The 21546-nt window shown below is 39.1% G+C and overlaps 1 protein-coding gene across 31 annotated transcripts in view; it reads right to left on the minus strand.

The window, feature by feature from the left end:
* The window catches only part of CAMK2D (calcium/calmodulin dependent protein kinase II delta), a 120015-nt gene that overhangs the window by 14107 nt on the left and 84362 nt on the right, over positions 1–21546 (minus strand). For 4 of the 31 annotated variants that reach the window (XM_063157159.1, XM_063157158.1, XM_063157160.1 and 1 more), the window contains exons 8-18: positions 20982–21065; positions 19877–19971; positions 19484–19606; positions 18731–18814; positions 18014–18056; positions 14238–14275; positions 12645–12677; positions 8777–8836; positions 7138–7179; positions 4576–4624; positions 952–1035 (exon numbers count right to left, since the gene is read on the minus strand). In XM_063157159.1, the coding sequence (XP_063013229.1) occupies positions 952–1035; positions 4576–4624; positions 7138–7179; positions 8777–8836; positions 12645–12677; positions 14238–14275; positions 18014–18056; positions 18731–18814; positions 19484–19606; positions 19877–19971; positions 20982–21065 (735 nt within the window). The remainder of the gene's footprint in view (positions 1–951; positions 1036–4575; positions 4625–7137; positions 7180–8776; positions 8837–12644; positions 12678–14237; positions 14276–18013; positions 18057–18730; positions 18815–19483; positions 19607–19876; positions 19972–20981; positions 21066–21546) is intronic. The other 27 variants (XM_063157171.1, XM_063157169.1, XM_063157173.1 and 24 more) reach the window with 17 other exon arrangements.

Below are 21546 nucleotides of genomic sequence, written 5' to 3' on the forward strand. Positions count from 1 at the left end.
ACCAGAGACAGCCCATCCCCTCCAGGACTGGCTCCTCCCACCTGCACTAGCTGACTCCACCAAAAATTCCACTCATGTTTAAAAAAGGTTCATGTTTAAATAAGGTCATGTTCTTGGCCCAAACCTTATTTTAAACTCATGCTTAAAATAAGGTTCAGGCCAATAACACACAGTCCATGTTCCCAAGGGCCAGCCTGGATCTCACTTTTATCTGTGCAAATTCCCATTCTTACCACCAGTGCAACTATCCTGACACATGCTGGCTGCAGGATCAGAACCTGGCAAGCAGAACCCTCATTCCCAGGAAGTCATTCCCTGTTTCAAGTTACAAGGTCTCGCCCCTCCAAGGAATTTCTGAAAAATTTCTGAGTTAATTTACAAACAAGAAATGCTCTACCCAGGGCTGTTGGTGTATTCTACCAATAGAGTGCCTTTCCCCTCTCATATTTTAACACTGGAGATTTCCTTTACCATCAGCTGGCCACTGATCATCAGAGATCTCCTGAGCAGAGGAGGACATTTCCCGCTTGTCCTATCAATGCTGCAAGTTAACACCTGCCACAGCAGCTTCAAGGCTGATTAATCAAGAAAGGAACTTGATATAATAAATGTAACAGGTAATTAATGCTGAGGCCCTATCCAGGATCCAAGGAAGAGGTGAGGCAAATCTCTCTCCCCAGGTTGAAAACTACTGCAAAGATTACTCCTGCAAGATACAGCTGTCTGAAATACAGACATTTTTATCTTGCTGTTATGGCTGATGAAAATATTTTTACAATTAATTACAAGGAAAAAATACCTAAAAAAATTTACTTTTGTAAAGGCTAAGCACAGGTCATTCCTAGATCAGGCAGATCACAGAAACTGACCTTTTTCGAACTTCTGTCAGATGGTGGGGAGGGAAGAGGAGAGACAGAGGAGATCATCTGACAGATGAGTCTCTCAACTTACATAGTACAGAGGAAGGAGTGGAGTGGGAGAGCTCAGACTCAAGCGATTGACTCTCTGAGTTTGCATTTCTCATGGACTTGCCCGCTGAATTGATGGAAAGAAACACAACATATGAACAAACAAAGATGAAGAGGTAGAGTGTGATCAGACTCCTCAGCAGGCACTGGCAGCAGGAGCGGCCTCTGGGGCACGGCAAGGGTGGTGACCAGTGGGATGAAGAAGCAATGGAAGAGGAGGAGTGGTGGGTGGAACTCAACCTCTCCATGTCCTCCTCCTTTGTGAAAGCTGTGTGAGGGTCAAGGACATGTGAAGGAAGAAAAAAAAGAAGGCCAAAAGAAAAATAATGATAATTTAATTAGAAGCAGCAAGAACTTAGAAAATCTTTGAGCACACAAACAATGTTAATGATGTACTTTCAGGGGCAGTGTGGGTACCAAAGAACAGTTGTAAAGGTCGTAGGTGTGAGTGACTCTGTTCAGATGCCAGCGCAGATTTACCCCTGTATCTGGTACTCAGACACAATGGGCTTTGAAAGAGCTTTGGAAAAACTGTTCTTAGAAATTTGAATGATTTTTAAGGAAAGTACATTCCAAAAGAAATAGTTTAAACTGCTTTCTTTCTACCATTAAATCAAATTAGGTCAACAGGTATACAATTAATTATCAATACATTAAATATTTTGAGGCAATATACCTTCCAGATGTCTTAAGCAGCAGAGGTAAATCACAATTTGTCAAATCTCTAAGTGCCTTAAAAGCTCAGCAATTCCCCATTGCCAAGCATGATTCTTACTAATGCTTTTGTTAATTTGTCTCTGGGGGCAAAAAGACACCATGAAAAATTCACATCTCCTGTCCATCTAACAACTCACCTTTCTGAAAATCTGTGGACAAAAATAATGATGCTATTCCATAGCATTACTTGAAAAATCAAACCCATATTACAGAGATGCTGCCCAATAGTTCCAGTCTCATTACTACAGGAAGAAGAAATCCCATAAGTAATCCCAGAAGAAGGCATTGTCTACAGTCCAGTTCTCAGCATGTTCTTCCTGTCTTGTCCTGTCATATTTAGGAGGGATCACTGTCATGTAGATAAGCCCATGATCGATGGTTAATGTCAGAAATTTATCTTAGCAGGGAACTTGAACTACAGCTTCAAGCCATGCCAGACTTAAATAATATAATTAACTTATTGCTTGAGTTATGAAAGCTCACTGTTGTTTGGCAAGCAGTGTTTCTACTAAAAGAAATATGTTCCAGTCCTGGAAGGGGTAAGTGTATATGTAAACAAGGCAAAGTTACAGACACTAAGATTTCCAGTAAATAAAAAATGAAAAGTAAGCCTGATTTTACTGTCTTCAAGGTAAATACCTGCCTTCAAAAGTGAAAACAGGACGAGATCCTGACATGAGAGGAGAATGCTCTGTGCACCCCTGACAGGAGGAGAATTTGATCCTGAGGATACATTAATGATAGGTGATGTAAGATATTTTTAATTGCTCCTTGTCGTAATGAAGCCTAACATCCATAACACTTGGCATGGACACGCACGTGCACCGGCTCCCACAGAGCACAGAGACACGAGCATGCTGAGGATGCTGCACCCCAAAACAGACCCACACCTCTGCAGAGAGGCAAATCAACCCCAAAGAACAAGGCCCCTGGTGCAGAGCTGGATGTTTGCAGCAAAGCAAGGGGCCCTGGCTCTGTCTGTGCAGCCCTGGGATACTGGGAACAGGAATAACACACAAGCCTCTGCAGAGCCATTCCCTGGGAGCTGTGGATCACACTGCAGTGCCATAAAACACACTAACTCTGCTGCTCAGTTACAGCCACAGCCCCCTGCTCCTTCCCAGGAAGGACAGAGCCTATTCCCACGCCTTACTCCATGCTGCAATGAAAAGCAAAAAGGTCTTAAACGTTCTTTATCATCTAAGGTGCAAAGCATTCCTTTTAGATCTGAACATGGTGACAAACATCCTGAGTCATCTTGAGCATACATGTAAGGACCTGGAGAATTCTCTCTCCTTCCTCTGCAATCCATTTGTTCCTATCAGTATTTTATCTCTAGTAGCTGTTCCTGACAAGAGAACAGCTTTCTCACTGTTCTACAAAACATACATCCAGGACTCAATCTTGCTGTGTGGGGGGAATAATCTTTCCTAAGTGTCTTGCTAGAGCAGGAAGCTTGAGCTTGTAAGAGGTGTCAGGAATGCAGGGCTCCCTATTCCCTGAATCATTCTGCAAATTAGACCCTGGGGGCACTGTTAGCTTTAATTTTATTATAAAACAGTATGAACAACAGTCTCCAGAGGAAAGATGGGAAGTGTGAGAGGAATACTAAAAAGTGAAAAACACATAGGTTCATGAACAATTAATAAGAGGGAGATTATATTTGTCTCTTAAATAAACAGAAAATTAAATCCTTGTACACTGCAGGGAAAGACACAAACAGGACCTTGTTCCTCAGACTTGTGCTTATGGCAAGATCCCCTTTTCTGGTTTGGGAATACCATATATTGTGGCCATCCAACTGCATGATACTGCAGAATCATAAAAGAATTAGGCAAATTATTTTCATTGTTGTGTTTTTGTATAATTGTATCCCCTGAGGTACAATTCTATGTGGTAAGCTTCACACAGAATTTTCTAGGAAGTCTACCGTAATAACACTACATTAGATCATCACACAGAGGCCCTATAATTAAATTATTCATTTCATAAGCTTAGTTGTTAAACTACATCAAATAGTTTGAAGAAAGAAATACAAAACATTATGATTAAAGGTAAATTACACTGTGTTTTCCAACGCATCAGCTGCAGATCCCTGTAATTGTTCTCTCCTTTCACAGTTACTCAAACCACCACCACTTTGTTGCATCCATTCTCCCTGTTTTATCTTACTATCACCTCTGGCCCACATTTCATCTGTACATACATCATTGTTTTTGAGGTCAAAAGCCAACCTATTTTGTGAATCAAAGACACACAAACCAAATACTCCCTTTTTCAAACCCTTTGCATTTTAAAACATAATGCTATTAAAATAGGTATGTGTAACATCATAGCATAATGTTTAGAGCAGGGAAAAATGGAAACAAATATTATCTGTGAAGCTACAAAACCAGGTTTATAAAAAAGTTTTGATGTCAGTTTTTTAAAGAAAAAAAAGAAGATTAAAATAAGTGTATGGACAGAACAAAAGGAAGCCAAAAAATACACTGGCATCTGAACAGAATAAAAATAAAAATGGTGACATGAAAAAAAAAAAACAAAACCAAACCCAAAACACAAATGGCATGCTAAACATAAACTAAGTAAAAGTTACAAAGCACTGATTTAGACATTTATAATCTACTTCTATTATTACTGGAACTAATATCTTAGTCAAAAAGCAGTAACTTTAAACTCTTAATCCCAAAACATCATGGGAAATGCTGTTTTGGGAACTGAAAAGTTACAGTTAAGTCTCAAACACATCTAAAGTAATTTCTTCTAAAGAAGGAAAACCACTATTCTCTCCTAAAATTCATTAGGGGTTCCTGTGTTTAATGGCCCACTGAAATACAACCACAAAACTCATGTTACTGCTTCTCCAAACATTTCCAGCATAAAATCATACCTTTCACATCCTCATCTTCGATGGTCGTGTTGGAACTCTCTGTAGATTCCTGTTGAGAAGTAAATATGAGTCAAGTGTACAAAACAAGGCAAGCCTTACTTGCGTGCCTAGGAAAATGACAGGATTAGTTACAGGAGTCATGCAAAGCCTTGAAGCAGGGTGGGATGTCATTCACAAACAAATGGTCACACACTGATTGAGACATTTCCACCTGAAATGGATGTCAAACATTGCCATTCTCCACAGGAGGGAACAGAAACACAATTCCTGCACTCTGATGCTTTTACTTCACAGGAATGTACAGGAAAGGTTTTTTTCTTTAATATCCAACTCTACAAAGTCCATCTGAATGTATGAATTACCTCAGCCAAGTAGGAGTGCTTGCCATTTTAAGCTTAGTGATTAAACCAACTGTGCAAAATAAGTCATTCCATTCCAATTTCACCTTCCAAATATGTAGCTTCCACAAGCTACAATTTACAACCAATTTCCTGCTCGTGTGACTTATGCAATGTATTTTCAAATGACAGTGATGGGAAGCATATTGGATTAGATTATCTCATTTTTATATTGGTTTCTGTGATTTTTTTTAAGGAGATGAAGAATTGATGAAAGTATGTTAAGAACTTTGACAAAATAAGGCATCTTTGTAGCAGTATTCTTCAACCAACCAGTCATGCAGAGGAATGACTCATCTATCAGATAGTTTATTCTTAAGCCATCACACTTAAAAAGGCAAGGATATTCTATCTCAGCCTTTCCTTAATTACCAGAAACACAAAATATAATGGGCAAATTCAACAGGGCACTGTCAAATCTAACACCTGCAGAGAGCTGGAAAGTTTTAAGCTAGATGGTTTTTTTATCTCTGTACTCTCTTGAAAAGTTAAATTTTTTTTTGCAGCTCAATAACAAAAAAGATTAACTGATCTGTTTTTTACTGACACAGAAGACAGGACTGGTACTGTTTAATTCTTTAAAGATTTTACAATTACATAATGAAAGGTAAATTTGCCAGTGCCCTTCATTTACTGTGTCCTCACAAGGCTGAGCCAAAGGAACGTTCAAGAGGGCTAATGCATTACTCAGACCTTCCAAACCCAAATGTGCACTGATAAGTCAAACTAGAGGAATTAAGTCACACACAAACAAAACTGAACGAGCCACCATGCTGCCCCTGCCCTGGCTGTGTTAGACATTCCACTCTACACAGACGTATCATGCTCTAGCACTTCAAATATTAGATAAAGTACTTACAAGTGAACAAAAACCTCACACAAATATGAGTTGTAAACACCATGCAAAGCTCACAGGGCAGATGTAGCCTCTAACACTGAAGCATCCACTCCAGTTGCCATACTACAAGGATCAGTCTTTCAGATAAATTTAGGAGGAACTCTCCACATTAAGGGGTTTGTTTGTTTGCTGTGACCTTTTGGGACATTGAGTATCTCAGTTGTTGAGATAATGTAATAAAACCAAGTAGATGTAGTCATGCCAATATTTTATCGGGGTTTTCTGGGCTTTAGTGGACTTCAGCGATAAAGATCAGCCTGCTGTTCAAACACAGGCTGCTGGTGGCCTATGAGTTTCAACTTGGGAGCTCAAAGAGTAGTAACATGAAAACACAAGTTCTGTGTAGGACAGATGCAGGGGACATAAAGGACTGGGACACACAAGCACAACACACACCATCAGCACTTCCATGCTTGGAGGAATGGCTGCATGCGTTATGTCATCACTCAGATCCACTCCTTCTCTTATGAGATAACCACAGGGAGTTAAGACTAGATAAATGGGATGTGAATTAAATCAGCACTGCAAACAGTGAAATTCTTGTTGAAGCATAAATCCTTTTCAGGAAACCTAGGAACATGTGTTAATGTAAATGATGGTATTTCCTGGCCCTTTTCAAGTCCATGCATGAAAAAAACAAAACAAAACAAAACATGTTTTAGGGATCAGCTGCCAGACGCAAACATCACAATACATGAGAAAAAGAAAAGAGCGTGAAGAAAACATGTGAAAATCAAAAGACCTCTTTGTCACTTGAAATGTGAAATTGTTTTGGAAACTGCCCAGTGATGTTATGGAAGAAAACCAAAGTCCTGTGCAAAGACACATCACAACACAGTGTATAAGCATGCTGAGAAACAGCAGATGGAATAAACGGAAATGACATCTTTGTCTGAGTGACGACTGCACGTAAAACTCGCCGGGATCATCTCACCACACTCTGAGAACAGCACTCTTAGGTTTCCCTTAGACTGCAGCATTTTTGGCTGAAATGAGAGAGATCCCCTGCTCCCTGGGCTGGGCTGCACAGGGCACTGAGCTCTGTCCATTGCTACCGACTCCCCCAAGAGCTTCAGGAGCTCAGAAGCAGCAGGACGCACGCAGCAGATGGACACGGATGAAAACAGGCTCGAGAGACACTGGGTGTACAAATGCAGGAATGAGATTTTCCTCCACAAATTCTTGGAACGGCCCTACTGTGCTGAGAAATAGTGGATGGAATGTGTGGTGTGGAAAAGCAAGATGGAGTTGATTCTTTCTGAATACCTTATTTCCATCAGGGTTGTGGATTACTGTAGTTTGGGGCTCCTGAGCGAGAACAAAATAAAGAGAGAAAGAGTTCCCATTGGTAAATACATTTTCATTGGTGTGAGGGAGTGCAAGAAGAGCCAGCTTACAAATGCTGAACGCTGACAAGAGTTAAAACAAATGTTAACTGTCGCCACGGGGTGAAACTGGATGTCTCTAACACAGATTTCCTCAACAGCAAGCCAGCAAAAAAGGCCATCTCACCTAATGCAGCAGCATGCAGAGACCTTATTCAGGACCAGGGTGTGCAGGGCTTTGAAGCTCTGGGGACCTGCAGAGGCTCTTCTGGATGAGAGCAAGCCAAATGCTCTGTGGGTTTTCCTGTCTGAACCTGGACAGGCAGGGCAGCCACAGATCTTTAAGCATTAATAACTTCTCTTTAATCATGCTTGCTTGTATTAGCATGAAGTGATCTAATTGAAATACAGTGGAATTGATAAGCATTAAGGATGACTATCCCTAGGCACTACCGTGGTTTAGAATGTGTGGACTGCTCTCAACTCCTGCCTTGGCAGAGCTGCATAAAAATAAGTGTGAGAGATCTTTGTGCCATTTAAAAGTGTAATTTCCCCGAATGCTTTAACTTTTTTTAAAAAAGGTTCAATCATCTTTAAAATAGCAGCCAGCACACCTTCAGCATGGGCCATTGGGCACTGCTCTGTCTGGGAACAGACTGCCATAAACTCCTGCGTGCAACCTGCTGACTTGGCCTTAGGAAGAACTTACTGCATGCCTCAGTGCCAGCTGCTCAAAAAAATTGCAGAGGAAAAATGCTTCCTTAATGTGTGTGAATTACCCCATTTTCAAAGTTTTATATGTGCATGGGAAACAAGAAGTCACAACATTATGTACTTTGGCACTGGCATTTACATAGGTGAGCCCCGTGACACACAGGTGCCTTAGAAATAGGGCTATTAATAAAAGCCAGACTGCAGTAAACATCCAGGAATATCACTTGGATTTGGAATATGCCCTTAGCAGAGCTTATTAATGTATAATGTCTCCTGCTGATTTAAATGGAAGAGGAACAAGCAAAATGTTTAGCTCTAGATGCCTCTTGATCCCAGAGAAATCTTGCAAAGTCCTGCTGAGTTTCAGGAAATATGGAATGAAAATCTGAATAAGGTCTGTTTTACGGCAGCCTAGTAATAATCCTGTTAGCTCTCCTGGATGTCAACACTTTAACTAAGACAAAGCTGAGAAAATAACAGAGCTGGTTTTAAAAGATTTTTTTGGTGCAAAAGGTTAGCATTAGAAGGTGGCAACAGTCATCAGGCAAAGAGCTAAGAGCAACACCAAGCACATTCTACTCACTTTCTGGCACAGCATGCAAAAAACTCAGCTATGGTTACAAATGCTATGACTCTACCGCATCCAGCTTCCATTTAATATTTTCTGTCAATAAACACGCTCTAATGGGTTTCCTCACAAAAAAAAGACAGCATAATTCAAACAAAAAGGTTTTCCAAAACCTGTTTTTAGAAAGCAAACAGAGTAAATGCATGAAAAAGCAAAAAAGAGGAAAAAAAAAAGGAAGAACAAACAGAAGACAGTCAAAAACTTCCAGATAGCATGAGAAGGAAAATTCCAGGTATACCAGCGCCGGGGTAGGAATATTTTCCTTGGGGCTGGTTACCACGTTGGTTTTGTTGTTTATCTGTAGGTATGCAGAAAACAGAAACAGACAGGCCTTAGAACTCGCAGTAGGCACCGTATCTATATCTCTGCACACAAAATCTATAGACAGGCATCGGTATCTATAGATAGATATAGATATGGAAATAAAGAATACAGAAAGATGAACTTAGGAACTTGCAGGAACACTGACACTAACTGCAGGAGCTGGCTGGCAGCTCCTCCCCATGCGCTGCCAGAGCCCTGCACCAAGGTCTAGATAAGGGATGGATGAGTTGAGCTGAGACACTTAGCAGAGAGCCCTTAAGTAGCAGCTAAGCAGGTCTAAGAAGAATAAAGAATTAAAGTCCTAAATAGTCACTGCCATTTCATGCCATTTCATGACATGCAATGGTGTTCAGTCATTGCACTCAATAGTTCTTTATTTCTAATGAATTATCCCTACCATAAATAACATTTGAGTATTTGTAGTGCTTCAAGAATCTGTGTTTTACTGGCTGCTGATTCCACTTTGGAATAAATGTGACTGAGGCTAGAAAGAGACTTGTGCCCCTTGAGCTTTTGTGGTGCTATTTTTAGAGAAAATCATTGGCAGCTTCTCAGTGCTGGTACTGTGACTTGGAAGCACCAGGTTTCCCACTATGGTATCTGTAGCCTTACTCCAGCCATCAGCACCTCTCTGTTTAACTTTACATATAGGTCCTCACAATATCTGTTCTGCTTAGCACAGTGCTACACCTTCTGGCTTTTATCAGTACAAAATACTGATACAAATTAAACTGCTCAGCAGGAAGTTTCAAAGTATCTGATCCTTTAAATCCACTTTTTAAGATTTAACTTTCATTAATACCATGGAGTATGGGAAGAACAGAAGTACTAAAAATAATGTAGTGAGCCACTTTTTACATGCACTAAGAAGCAAGATTCAAGTATTGTCAAACTGGTTTGAAAGATGTGTTTTTTCCTCTCTCAATAATGAGGAAAAATTATTATGTACATTTTGGTCATATCTAATTTTAACAAGGGTGGTCCAAAGCATCATGCAGAACTAGGTGTATAGATACAGATGATCTGAAAAGACTTTTAATCCAAAAAACCAAGTTCTACTGAACCTTCTAGTCTTAGTACTTAGTAGGAAGTGTGCAAAGCAAAACCAGAAATGCCTGAACTTGTTTTGTTGATGGATTTTCCTAAAAATGTAATTAATTTTATGGAATGGAAAGAAATGAAATTCCCAGACTCCATGTCCTCAGCACTTTATGATGATTATTTTACTTTGGGCCAGGCATGGCAGCTGACTTGTGGATTTCAGGAACTGAGACTGCAGCTGAAGTGAATCTTACTTAGGATATGTTTAAATTATGGAAATGTCCACAGGATTTGTAGTAATTAATTACAGACTGCACATTTACTAATTTTTAACCAGCATTTAATTAGCTTTGAAGAATATAAAGTAGTTTTGTTGGTTAATCAGGGAACATTATGTAGACACTAAATGTTATTTAATAATACTTGTGATAGATACTGTTTTCCCATATAGAATTTCTTTAATTTAAAAGCAAAATTCATGATGCTCTACAGCAGGAGGGTGAGGAGCAGTTATTTTTTAAACAATGATATTTCTGCAGAAATTGTCATTAAGAGAACATATGAGTCAGTATTGAGATGTAATTGATTAAGCTCTGACTTGGCTTACTTAGTGCCAAATAAATTTCATTTCTCTATGCACAATTACAGCTGTAAGCTGTAGGATTGTCTGAAGTCAGGATAGGGAGAGAACAAACACCTTTGTGCATAAAGTCTTCCACGGGGACATTTAAGTATTGGCAAGTATTTTACTTGCTTTGGTATTTATGGGATTCTGAGATGGGCAGAACTTTGAACTCCTTACTCAGGAAAAAGCTTTAAAGAAAATCTCACCCATTTCGGTAACTGAAAATTCTACTGGAGGTCTGTAGAAGAGTGGGAACACAAACAAAGCTGCCTGACAGCAGACTAAACCTTCCAAGCAAGACAAAAATTGCATATTGAGTCACATAAGTACAGGTTCATATTTTTGTGTCAGTGTAGTCATCGAGAGACTAGATTAAAAAGACTCTAGCAAAAAGCAAATAGACACAAAGGAAAAACATAAGGAAAGAAATGAAGATTTCACCAGATTTCATACAGTCCTATTCAGTAGCAGCTTAATACAAAAACCCAAGTGGATCCCAAATGAGTGCTCTTGGTTGAACACATAAAGAAAATCCAGTCAAAGTTCAATTCCAATTTTGCCTGAGTAAGGAGAGCAGGCTTTGGTCCATACTCCCTTGGTGAAAGCCCTATGAAAATAAACAATATTCATTACAGCTACTGCTGTAAACTGCAGGAAATCTATTCAAAACTTCTTCAGCAAGATATTGAGAGTCCAACACTCATCAGGAAGAGAGAGAGAACGTGATTCAAAATACAGTTATTTCTTCCACGTAAACAGAACTTGGAAAAACCCTTTGAAACTTTGCAAGAAAACAGCAATAAGCTATAGACCTTTCTCTCTCATAGAAAGAGACATTAATCTAGGAACACATGGTGCATCTTGCACGTATTTTTAACACCAAAGGGAAACCACTCCAAAAGAATTACAATATTGTCACATGAAACAGTTCCTTCAAAGCTGATTTGTGCTTAACCAGTGTCCTTCTGTTGTGAAGGAGAATGTTTTATTGCTGCATCGCTTGCCAAAAGTCACTTTGAGGTGTGACAGTAGTGCAGGACAGACATACACGCACTCCAAACAGCTGGGAACAACTCTAGTATACTGATTGGCCTTTTTTCCATAGAATATGAAAATATTTTAGCAAATAAGGCCTGTATTTTGGGGCTTTACCTTTCACACACTACTTCTGTACCAAAGACTTAACGCACACCTGAGGTTTGGGATCCTGGCAATAATCACACTGCACCTTCCCAGTGCCCCTCCTTTGGATGCTGTGGCTCCTGCCACTGGAATTCTGCTTTCACCCAAGGAACAGAGGATTTACCTACAGAACTGCACGGCTGCTCACGCCTGACCAGCAGTTTTTGCTTCCCAAGGAGAGCTGGCTTCCCAGTGGAAGGCGTGGATGAGGGCCCTTTGCCTTCTCTCTGCTGGCAGCAGCAGCAGGCAGAGCCCATCCTCACGAGCACCTCAAAGGTCACATTCAAAACCACCATCAACAGCAAGAGAGGAAGTTACCGTGTTGGGGTCACGGAGCCCAAATGAACACAAGACTGGAGAGTAGGTTGAGGAGGAAGGAAAGTTATTGAGACTGTCAGCTGGGATACCTTGGGACACAGCCCTGAGCTGTGGAGCAAGCTAGCTGGGAAACTAGTGTGGGAAGGCTGGGAATTTGGCTTTTTTACTCCCAAGCATTTAGCATGGCATCTTGGGCTACAGTGACTCAATTAAAGAAATACCGTATCACTGTGTAACTTGTTTTGTGTTACATTTTACAATATTAATATTATTAGCTTTGGAAATAAGGAGGTTTTAAAAACAAAGAGAAGGCTGTTACAAGAGTACTATTTTGTTACTATTCTTATTTACTAAGAACAGCTGCATTGGCTGATGTTACATCTACTTTTTTGGCTTTTTATGTCCCCAGGTTAAAAAAAGTAAAGACTTGTTTGAAAGAATAGCTGAACAATTCACTGTGGATGGCATATAGCAACTGCAGGCTTAAAATTCACAAGGTTGTACTTTAAAGTCTTGCAGTTCTCACAGTAAGTTAACAAAGCTAAATGCAACTGCTTGATTTCTAAGTGTGAACGTTTCACAGGAGGAAAAAAAATCTGTCGATAAAGATCCTCACCATCATCTGAACACTCGAACTGGACTTCCTTTTCTGAATTGACCAGTCAGAGAGAAAGGAAAAGAAGAAAACGTGACTGGTTGGATTTGCAGTATCAATGCACGGAGTACAGTATATTTCTCTTTTGGCTTTTTTTTTTTTTTTTTTTAAATACGAAAAATACAGCTACAGCTCTTGGAAGGGGTGGAAAAATGCTACAGAATATCTCAATACCAGCATCTCAACAACAGCAATGACAAAAACAGACTTCCCTTCCCCAGATGTACATTTACTCCCTTTGCTCCACATGACCATGCAGACTAACAGCAGATATGTAACACGTGCTGAAAACCAAAGAACTGAATCCCAACAGGTGAAATTTAGGCAAAATTTTGGCAACAATTGTTTCCCATATTATAATTGAGATTGCGACAGAACAAATAGCATTGTAGACCTGTAGCAGGAATGATATTTAAAAAGGAAAACTGGTCAGAGAGAGTGCATAAATTTTATCTATTCCACAATGAAACATGGTCAGGGTTTTCCAGCAGTGACAGAATTGTTCCAAATGTGTGCCTCTCCATGTGACTGGGACCTCCACTGCTTGGCAGGGAGAAGCAATGCAATGGTACTGTACTCATTTCTTTGTGGGTCAGGCTCGGGATTTTTTGATTGGCAAAGTGCATTTGTCAGACAGCAGGCACAAATATACTGTGAATGTGGTATTTAAACAAGTATTTATAATGTTTTGTTAAAGTAAGACATTAGGATTAAATAGAAAACTAAAATTCAGGTCAAAGACACCCTTCTGAATAAACACATAGAGCACAGAAGAATATCTTTTGAATCTTACAATGAAAGCTTGAAGCATTATAGCATTACATTAGTCTTTAAGAGTCCTCTGAGAAAAAAAACAAAATATGTTTTCTGCTGAATGGGTTTTTTTTTCTTTTTTTTTTTTTTCCAAGTATTTATGCAGAACTTTCATTTGTGAAGCATCTCTCCTCCTGCAGGGTCTGGTGACGTGAGAACAGGAGCTCTAAATCATGTACGAAAGCTGCCAAAATGTTCCCTTCTTAGCAAGGTCTCTTAGTCAGGATGAGCTGATCTGAAACAGTAAACCCCTCAAGTTCTGCCAAATATAGCAAGTACATCTGGCAGAACACACCTCATGTGGAGCCAAGCCTACACGTACACTTTTGGTCTTCCACCAAATCTAACAGAAAGTCAAGGGGAAACAAAGAGGCAACAGAGCTGCACATAAACAGTGATGCCTAAAAAGCCCACCACCAAACCATTATTTACAAGTTAACTGATAATTCTGTGTCATTAATTACATAATAATTGTTCATTAAAAAAGCAAGAAAAAGCATTTTCTCCAGTAGTTTTCTATCTTCTGCTTACTTAATGCTGGCTTTTCGAGTATTTGTTTTATTTCATTTCTAAGCTTCAGCTACTAACTTGAACCACTCCAAATAGCTAGTGAGAGGCATTTACTAACAGAATCTATGAAGGAAAGAAATAGAAATAATCAATTCTAAAACCTGGCAGAAGTTACAGACAGGTGGAGACTAAGAATTTATCTTTGAAATGGAAAGCAGGTGTTGAACCTACCTTAACTCCATCCGGCTTTTTCAGTAAACTCTTGGCTGCTGTAAAATGAGACAAATAATTTCAGTGTCAGGTGTTTCTCCTGAGGTCACCCAGCTGCGCAGCAAACCCCCAGTGCCTCCCTGCTCCAGCTATGTCCTCAGCTTTTATTTCCTCCTTTTGTTTCTCTGAGCATGGGGAATGAAATCTTTAGGAAACCACCAGTCCTTAGTATTATCAAACATCTCTTTTTCCATTGACTAAAGCTGTAGGCTGACTGTACTTCCACAAGGAGAGAGCTCCTTGGGTGGCAGAGAGGAAATGGAAGCAGGGTGAGTGTAAAAGCAGCAGCTTTGGCTATAGCCATTTCCACAACTGCAATATATTCCTATTGGATGATAGGGAGAGTTTGATAAGACTGTGAAAGGTATTTTTCTAATGGCAGGGACTTGGACCAGGTGTCTGCAGAGCCCACTGGTATCTCAGTGATAGTACCAATATACATAATGCCCCTCTGTCATTCCCACCATGACAGCATCAGCCTCCTTCCATGAAAGGGCAGCACAGTTGCAAGGAGGAAAGGAACAATGATTTGCTAGTGAAGGGTTGTTCCGGAGGGTTGCTGCCTGTGAGGATATAATAACAAATTCTAGGCTTTGCTTCAGCTCCTAATGAAGAAAACATGCTATTTTCTGAATCATGTTGCACACTGATCAAATTTCTTCAAAATTTCATTTGCCATAATGCTATTCATGTGCCAGACTTTAAATTCCACCACTTAAAACCAGCATCAAACAATTTGGATTTACTAAATTTGGAAGGCTAACGTGCAAACAAGCACAGCCCAGCTCTGAACCTGAAAACATTCACAGCAGAAATACATGCCGGCTGACCTATCAAATCCATATAAACTATTCACTAAAGCGTAAATGCTTCATGAATCACTGCCAAAGACTTGAAGAATAATAAATTACACAACAAGCCTGCTGTTATTGGGGTTTTATTGTTGTTTATGTCCCAATCTTCCCATCAGAAAGTGCTCCACAGCTCAGGTCAGAAGAAATTGCTGTTCTATATATAGGGGAGACAGTCCCAACATGGAGCTCCCATCGTTACTGGCATTCTTATCTTAACAAAACCCCCAAAACTCCAAATCAATTGGACCTCACATGCCCAAGGCTGCTCAGGCTGGCTGAGGATATGGGAGTTACCGAGTATCTGGTTTATCTTTAAAGCTAATTCTTGTAATTGTGGCTTATTTTTGAGCTACATCTGCACTAAGTGCTCATTTTACAGCACAGAAAATGTAGAATCACCTCAGCAACTGTAAAGAAATTACTAATGTCCATTATTGTGCTGTTTACATGAAATAAACCCTGGAAAGTGAAGTCAGCTTGATGTTTCTAACTTCATTAATATATCAGCCCTCCAAGTGCAGTTCAATAACTATGGACATCAGCCAACGCTACCATGAGACCTCCCACACAGTCACATCTTACAGCTAAAATGAACAAAAATAAATTGGCCTGTATTGTGCAGCAGTACCACTGCATGCTTTCATTTAAAGAAACATAAGTGTAAATATTGAAACCAAATTGTTCTCCACATACTTTGGAGATTGGACACTCCCTGAGGCAATGTGTGCTTTCAGGACCTGAGGCAAGAGGGCCTTAGATTTTACATTACCACAAATATTGTGGGCACTCCATTACCTTCAGGAATTTATTTAGGGAAAGCAATGGGAAGGAGATATTTCTGAAACCTAAGGACACAAAAACCCAGAAGTTAATAGCTTTCAAAGCCTGCTTTACACTCTTAGCCCTTATAAAAATATGGGAAAACATAAATTAATTCTTACAGACTGCTGTACTAAATTTGTGCATGAAACTTCCGAGTTCTTTTGATGCTTGCCAAAGACTACATGTTCTATGTAAACAGGTAAATGAGAAGCAGTAAAATGGGGGCACCACAAGCAATAACACTGAGTATTTATTGTGTCCTTCAGAGTGTGCCCAGCATGGATTGCTGCACATCCCACCACTCTGCTGGGCTTGGCTGCAATGGCTTTTTAATACTATTTGGATTCATCTTTCTTTAATCACAGATACTGCACACAAATCAAATATTTCAAGAATTTGCAGGAGCAAAGCAATCAGCATAGTCTAAATTAAGCCCACAATGAGAGATTTCTTGCAACTACAAGCAAGAGCTAAAAATAAAACCTAAGGCAGTGCTACTAGGCCAGAAAGCAGACTGGAAACAAATGGTTTGTGACAGCATGGAGAAATTAAAGTGATTGAGGACAAACAGCAGCTTGGATTGAGAAGAGAAAAAAGATGTTCCTTTCACGTGCTGAGGGTCTTACCTCACAAGAAATACACATTCCACATAAAAGGAAGAAAAAAAAGGAAAGTAAAACACTTTTATAACCACATCATTATGGACAAATGACCTTCATAAGCATGTTTTGCAATGAAATACAATGAATAAAGAAACCGAAAAAATAAAACGTCATGGAGAAAAAACACAGGTGGCTATGGTGTAAAACAAGAGATGTCAGGTGAAAAAACCAAAAAAAGCCAAAAACCCTTGTTTGCTTTTCATGCTGAAACACTGTTTAAAATTACTTTAGCTTTTTTGGTTCGTGGAAGTTGAATTTGATCCTTACATATACAGACAGTGACAGCTATGAAAAGGGATGAGGAATGATTTGTTTGATATTTAACAGTAATTCATTTTTACAAAAAGGACAGCCTACAGCCTTCCCACTTTGAAATTAATTGGGAGACACTGGAATTCATTAAGCACTAACTGAAGGTAATTTAGATGAATGTGGTCCTCTGTGTAAGGTGTGTACTAAAGAAGGGAACTTAACTAAGAAAGAAACTGTATATCAAGTACTATGCAAATTGAACAAGTTGTTCTTGCATTTGTGATTATGTAATGTTTTTGGATGAGTCAGTGCTTATTATTATTTGAAACATGCCCACAGCACTATCATGTTTTTGTCTGTACAGTAATTTATGTTACACTCCAATAGCTACATCACAGAGTAGGAGGATATATAAAATTACTGATTTTTAAATCTGGTGTTCTATTTCACTATTCACTGGAAATCTCAAATGGCAAAACGAAAAATTCAACACAGCATCAATATTCTGGCAATCCTACTACTTTGGACAATTCTAACTCTGCTAAGCGCAATTTTAGCTTTTGCTATTAGAGTTTGTTTGGTGTAAGATTTAAATCTCCAGAGCCATCAGGACAAAACTGTTTCATGAAGAGGAAAGAACTCTTCTTACACCAGCTGGGCACTGCTGGGCATTAGAAAGAAAATGGGGACTCATGTTACTACATTTCCTACCCCTTAGCAAAGCAATAAAGAGATGAATGTGTACTAATGATATTTTTAATACAGGATGCAACAGAATCATGGAATGGCTTTTCACATACATGAAAATATATAAGCTCTAAATGTTGTTTGGTGATACTTGTGCATGTGGAGCTATATGCGTAACTTTCAATTTGCCTGCACCAAAATAGGCATGAAAATGCTGCCTGTCTTTGACAGGTAACAATCAAAAAGCAGGGAAGGAGCTCAAATTCTACAGAAAATTCAGACTGTCACCTGTAAGAGAATTTCTTTGGCCCAAAGAGATTAAATTCTTGTTTGATTCATCACAGGAAATAACATGATATATATTACACCTAGACACTCCTGAATGAGTCCTAATTAGACCTCAGCCTTCACAGACATTAAAATATAAAGACTGCATCAATCTGGAGCTCAATGAACATACCTGAGAAATTTCTGGTAGCCAGCATTGTTGTCAAAATGGCCCCCTGTGTACACACACATTTTCTCAAATTAGCATCACACATGTGTAAAACTCCTAATGCCAACACAACAAAAAGGAAAATAAACGAGTAAATGGCACTAATTACTGAATTAACCCTGAGAGAATGGATTATCTGTGCACTTCCTCTCATATGCCATGTCATGAGTGCATAAATCATAATTTAATCCTAATTACACACCTATCAGCAATCTTCATATCCAAATATTTGCCAACTGTCAGTATGTAATGCACAAGCCAGGAGTATTCAGAGGCTCAGCAATTATTCAAAATACAGAGATTAACATGAAGGAGACTTTACTATTGTTCTTAGATTCTTTTTTTTTTTAGGGAGGAATAGGAGCTTATTTGTAATGTACACATTAGACAAGTTCACATCTGCAAAGTTATCATATCTGGCCAAGAAAAAACAAAGCATAATTCAGAAGAATAACCTTAAGGATTTTCCTTCAAGAGCATACCTTTAGTTTGTGTAAATACAGAGGATTATTATAGTTCTGAATTATAAAATAAAAGCCAAATTCTATTCACTTTCATGGAAATTTTAAGATCTTCAAGCCAAAAGCTGATCTTCTATCAACAGGTCATTTAATAATAATATCTAGAAAAACTCAGCACAGAGACCATTTGTTTTGCACAAGCAAAAGTTTTCTTTCTTACCTTTAGTTTTCTTCTTGCATTGAATTTCTTCAAGCAATCTACAGTCTCTTGTCTGTGCATCATAGAGGCAACAGTAGAACGTTGCTGAGAGAAGAAGAAAATATTTATTTTAAGGCACCCAGCCAGCTGTTTATGGCTTGTTTACTCTACAACACATATATTACAACCCATGGTCCCCACCTTGGGCCTTTAATTTCTACCTTGTCTGACTAACCCATTGTGTTCCTTTTACTCAGTCTTTTCCATGTGTAAAGTCCACTTGAAAAGTCTTGGTGTGGAATATACTGAGAACAGAGAAAAGTCCTGGATCCAGGAAGAGCCAGGCAGCCTCTGCTACCTGCAAATTGACTTTTCACAAGTCCCATAACTCCCTCCCTGCACATTTCATGTTTATCTGAATGACTTCAGGGAAATGAAGATGCAAAGCATTATCTAACTCAAAGTTACTTTCCTGCACTCTCTTCTCACTGAGAATTTAAAATAACACTCTAATTTTTGCAGGGAACATTCTGCACAACACAGTCAAGGCAAAGAAGACAAATTTGCAAAAATCTTACCCCAAGCTGAGATCTCTATAAATACAGACCACTATTGATCATATCTGTGTAAATCATAATTTAACAATTTATAGTTACACAGCTGCATGAACAAGAACAGAAGTTCTTCTCTAAACACATTCAGTACTTCATGCTGAAGCAAACCATAAACTGATTTGTCTGCCAAGTGATCATTGAACATGTGGAAATTACTTACACAGATCCATGGATGCTTTAGTGCTTCTGATGCTGTGATACGTTTTGCTGGGTTGATGGTGAGCATTTTATTGATAAGGTCTTTTGCTTCAGGAGTCACTGTGTCCCATTCTGGTGAGGGGAACTTCAGAAAAAAATACACACATATGTATATTGTCTTGTACAATCTTTACACAATTTTACCTAAGGGATCCACTGCTGGATTCAAGAGCTTAAAAATTATAAGGCTCTGCCTTTACCTCATCATAATTTATAAACAACCATCATCTTGTCTGTTTAACATAATATGATTAGATAATGTTGCAGAATTCATATGCCACCACCTCATCAGTTCTTAGCTTTTCCCTCTAGGAAACAATTACAAATAACTGAACAGACAGAGTATGGTACATACATCATAAGCACCAGCCTTGATCTGCTGGTAAAGCCTGTGCTGGTCTTCATCCCAGAAGGGAGGGTATCCCACCAGGAGGATGTACAGAATGACTCCTGCAGAAAATTCACACCAGTGTTAAGGAAGAAACTGCAGAAATGAATTTTGCACCAAACAACCATGTAAAACAAAAGGCTTGTGAGCATCATCCCAGCCACTGGGATGGGAGAAATACAGCCCCTTCAGGCTGGGGAAAACAGTACAAGTGGGGTTGACAAGGTAACCTCCTATGGAAAACATGGGCAATAACGACCATTTGACAACATCAGATTAGGAACACTGGAAATGTTTATCTAGCTGGAGAAATAACATTCCATGATTCTGGATGTTCTAGGAAAATGCATTCTTTACTTATGGCTTTATCATGGCTTATACTGGTGTCTGAAATATTCTGTTATAACTATTCTCATGCAAAGCAAATTTGGGAAACTGAAATTCCTCTGTATTTGGTCAATAGGAAATTGAAAAGACCACCTGCTAGTCTGACAGAGATGATGCCCTCTGACTGAAGAAAAGTGTTTTCATAGATAAACCACACACTAAGTGTGGGTAGAAGTGAAATAAGGAAACCAGCCCCTGTTCTCAGCTGGAGAGCTGCCACTTGCCAGTGCCTCAGAAGGCAGTTTTGAGAAGTGCATGATAAAGCAATTGCTTTGTCCTCCAGTTCAGAAAACATTTAATGTTGTGATTTATACCTGCAGATGGGGTATATTGGTCAGACTGAATTTTAGGCTCCTTGTGAACCAAAACTAAATGTCCAGCTCACAGTATGAACTGGTGTGTTTACTAACTAATGAGGCACCATACACCTGCAGCTATTCTTTGAATACTCTTTCAAAGTGTGTTGTGCAGACATGGCCAAGAATGCCATGATAACAGAACTTAGTAAATAATTTTTTTAAAAAGAAGCTTGTAGGGTAACAAAATTCCAATGACCTCTGCTAGAAATTAATACTGAATTTTATTAAAAACCTATTTTCTGATGCACAGTATCATGTACCCTGGATATAATTTCTGACCCTTAAGACCTTTTACAGTGAATATGACTTTCAGAACAACTTCTTACCACATGCCCACATATCCACAGGTTTTCCATAAGGATCTTTTCGTAACACCTCTGGAGAAAGGTATCCTGGAGTACCAGCAAAGCCTGTCAAAAGGCAAGGCAACTCTGGTCAAAACCTGTATGTGCTCTGTAAAAAGTAAGCAGAGGGGCAGCTACTATACCCTATATGTAAGTAGATATATGTATGTATGTAGGCACTGTACCCTATTTGTAAGTAGATATAGGTTGCACAAAATTAGAGCTACATCTAATCCGATCTTTCCACTGCAGAACTCATTTCTGCCAAGTCATTCCACTTCTGGAAACCTCTTAAGAAAAGTTTACAGGAAGCATCTCTGAAGCAATCTGGCCTTTAAAATTTATATGTTCTTCATCCTTTATTCATTACCAGCAGCGCTGCCTCTCTGAGCAGAACTGCAAAAAGTAGGTATAAACATTACTTTTCTTAGAACAGTGTAACAGATAAAAACTTAATGACCATTAACAGTCTGCACCATTTCAGTGAGTACTCTGCTCTGGCCTAAAATAAATGCTTGGGAATTCCTGAGAGGTGAGAATTTGGTGG

The sequence above is a fragment of the Melospiza melodia genome, chromosome 5 (assembly GCF_035770615.1).
Source record: "Melospiza melodia melodia isolate bMelMel2 chromosome 5, bMelMel2.pri, whole genome shotgun sequence".
Taxonomy (NCBI): domain Eukaryota; kingdom Metazoa; phylum Chordata; class Aves; order Passeriformes; family Passerellidae; genus Melospiza; species Melospiza melodia.